The following is an 882-nucleotide window of genomic DNA, read 5'->3' on the forward strand; positions in this document are numbered from 1 at the left end:
TAAATATGTGAATTGTTGGAAGTGAACTTATATGATTATTGTATTTTAAATGAACAATTTTACTCTGATTTTTCAGCTAGCATTGTGGAACAATTGTTGGTGTTGCAGGTTTTTAATAGTCTAAATAGTTTAAAATATCTTACAAAACACAATCAACAAATCGTATACATTATAACTAAAGTAAAATGCAATAGAAAAAGAACGCCTTTTACCATTTCATTTATAGAGAGCACAGGAAAGAGATCGAAGTAACTAACTATTGCAATCCTGATTGGTCAATAATGAGGTCAAATCATTCAATTCAAGCATCACTGGCGTTAGCTCTATGGCGTTAGCTAATCTGGGGTCTGCAGGTAGCCTAGCGTAACGCTAGCTGAAAAATCAGAGTAAAATCGTTCACTTAATAATAAAATAAGATTTGTTGTATTTATTTATTGACAATTCAATCTTTTCCATTTCCGCTATAATAGTCACTGTTAATTCAGTTTCAACGAACTACCACCAACGCCAGTAGTGAAAATGAACGCACATGTTTACGATGGCGAAATAAATAGTGTGTTGAGGCAATGTTGATGCTGCTGCTAATGATGGTGATGATAGGCCTGTCAGGAAAAATTTGGTCCAGGGCAAAAATCGGTCCGGCGGACTGATTTTGGCCTCATAATTACTTGCCAAATGAAGTCCACATAAGCCAAAATCAGTCTGCTGAAATTTACTTTGCTGCACACAGCACACTTGGAAATATTACGTCCGCAATAGATTTTGGCGGAAAAAACGACTCCTAAGCTTTTACAGACGTACAGACGTGCATACGCTACCTAGTCAATCACAATGATGTCTCTAGCTGAAGCCTGAATTTGCATACATCACCCTATATAAGAG

General features: G+C 36.3%; 1 protein-coding gene across 1 annotated transcript in view; it reads right to left on the bottom strand.

Moving 5' to 3' along the window:
* Nucleotides 1–335: 335 nt before the first annotated feature.
* Nucleotides 336–882, bottom strand: part of LOC117102246 (protein mono-ADP-ribosyltransferase PARP14-like) — a 63,986-nt gene continuing 63,439 nt past the window's right edge. Inside the window, exon 13 of the mRNA XM_033242469.1 lies at nucleotides 336–373. Within this exon, the coding sequence (XP_033098360.1) occupies nucleotides 336–373 (38 nt within the window). The remainder of the gene's footprint in view (nucleotides 374–882) is intronic.

Source organism: Anneissia japonica, unplaced genomic scaffold (genome assembly GCF_011630105.1).
Source record: "Anneissia japonica isolate Jap-2015-1 unplaced genomic scaffold, ASM1163010v1 scaffold165_len1371125_cov188, whole genome shotgun sequence".
NCBI lineage: Eukaryota > Metazoa > Echinodermata > Crinoidea > Comatulida > Comatulidae > Anneissia > Anneissia japonica.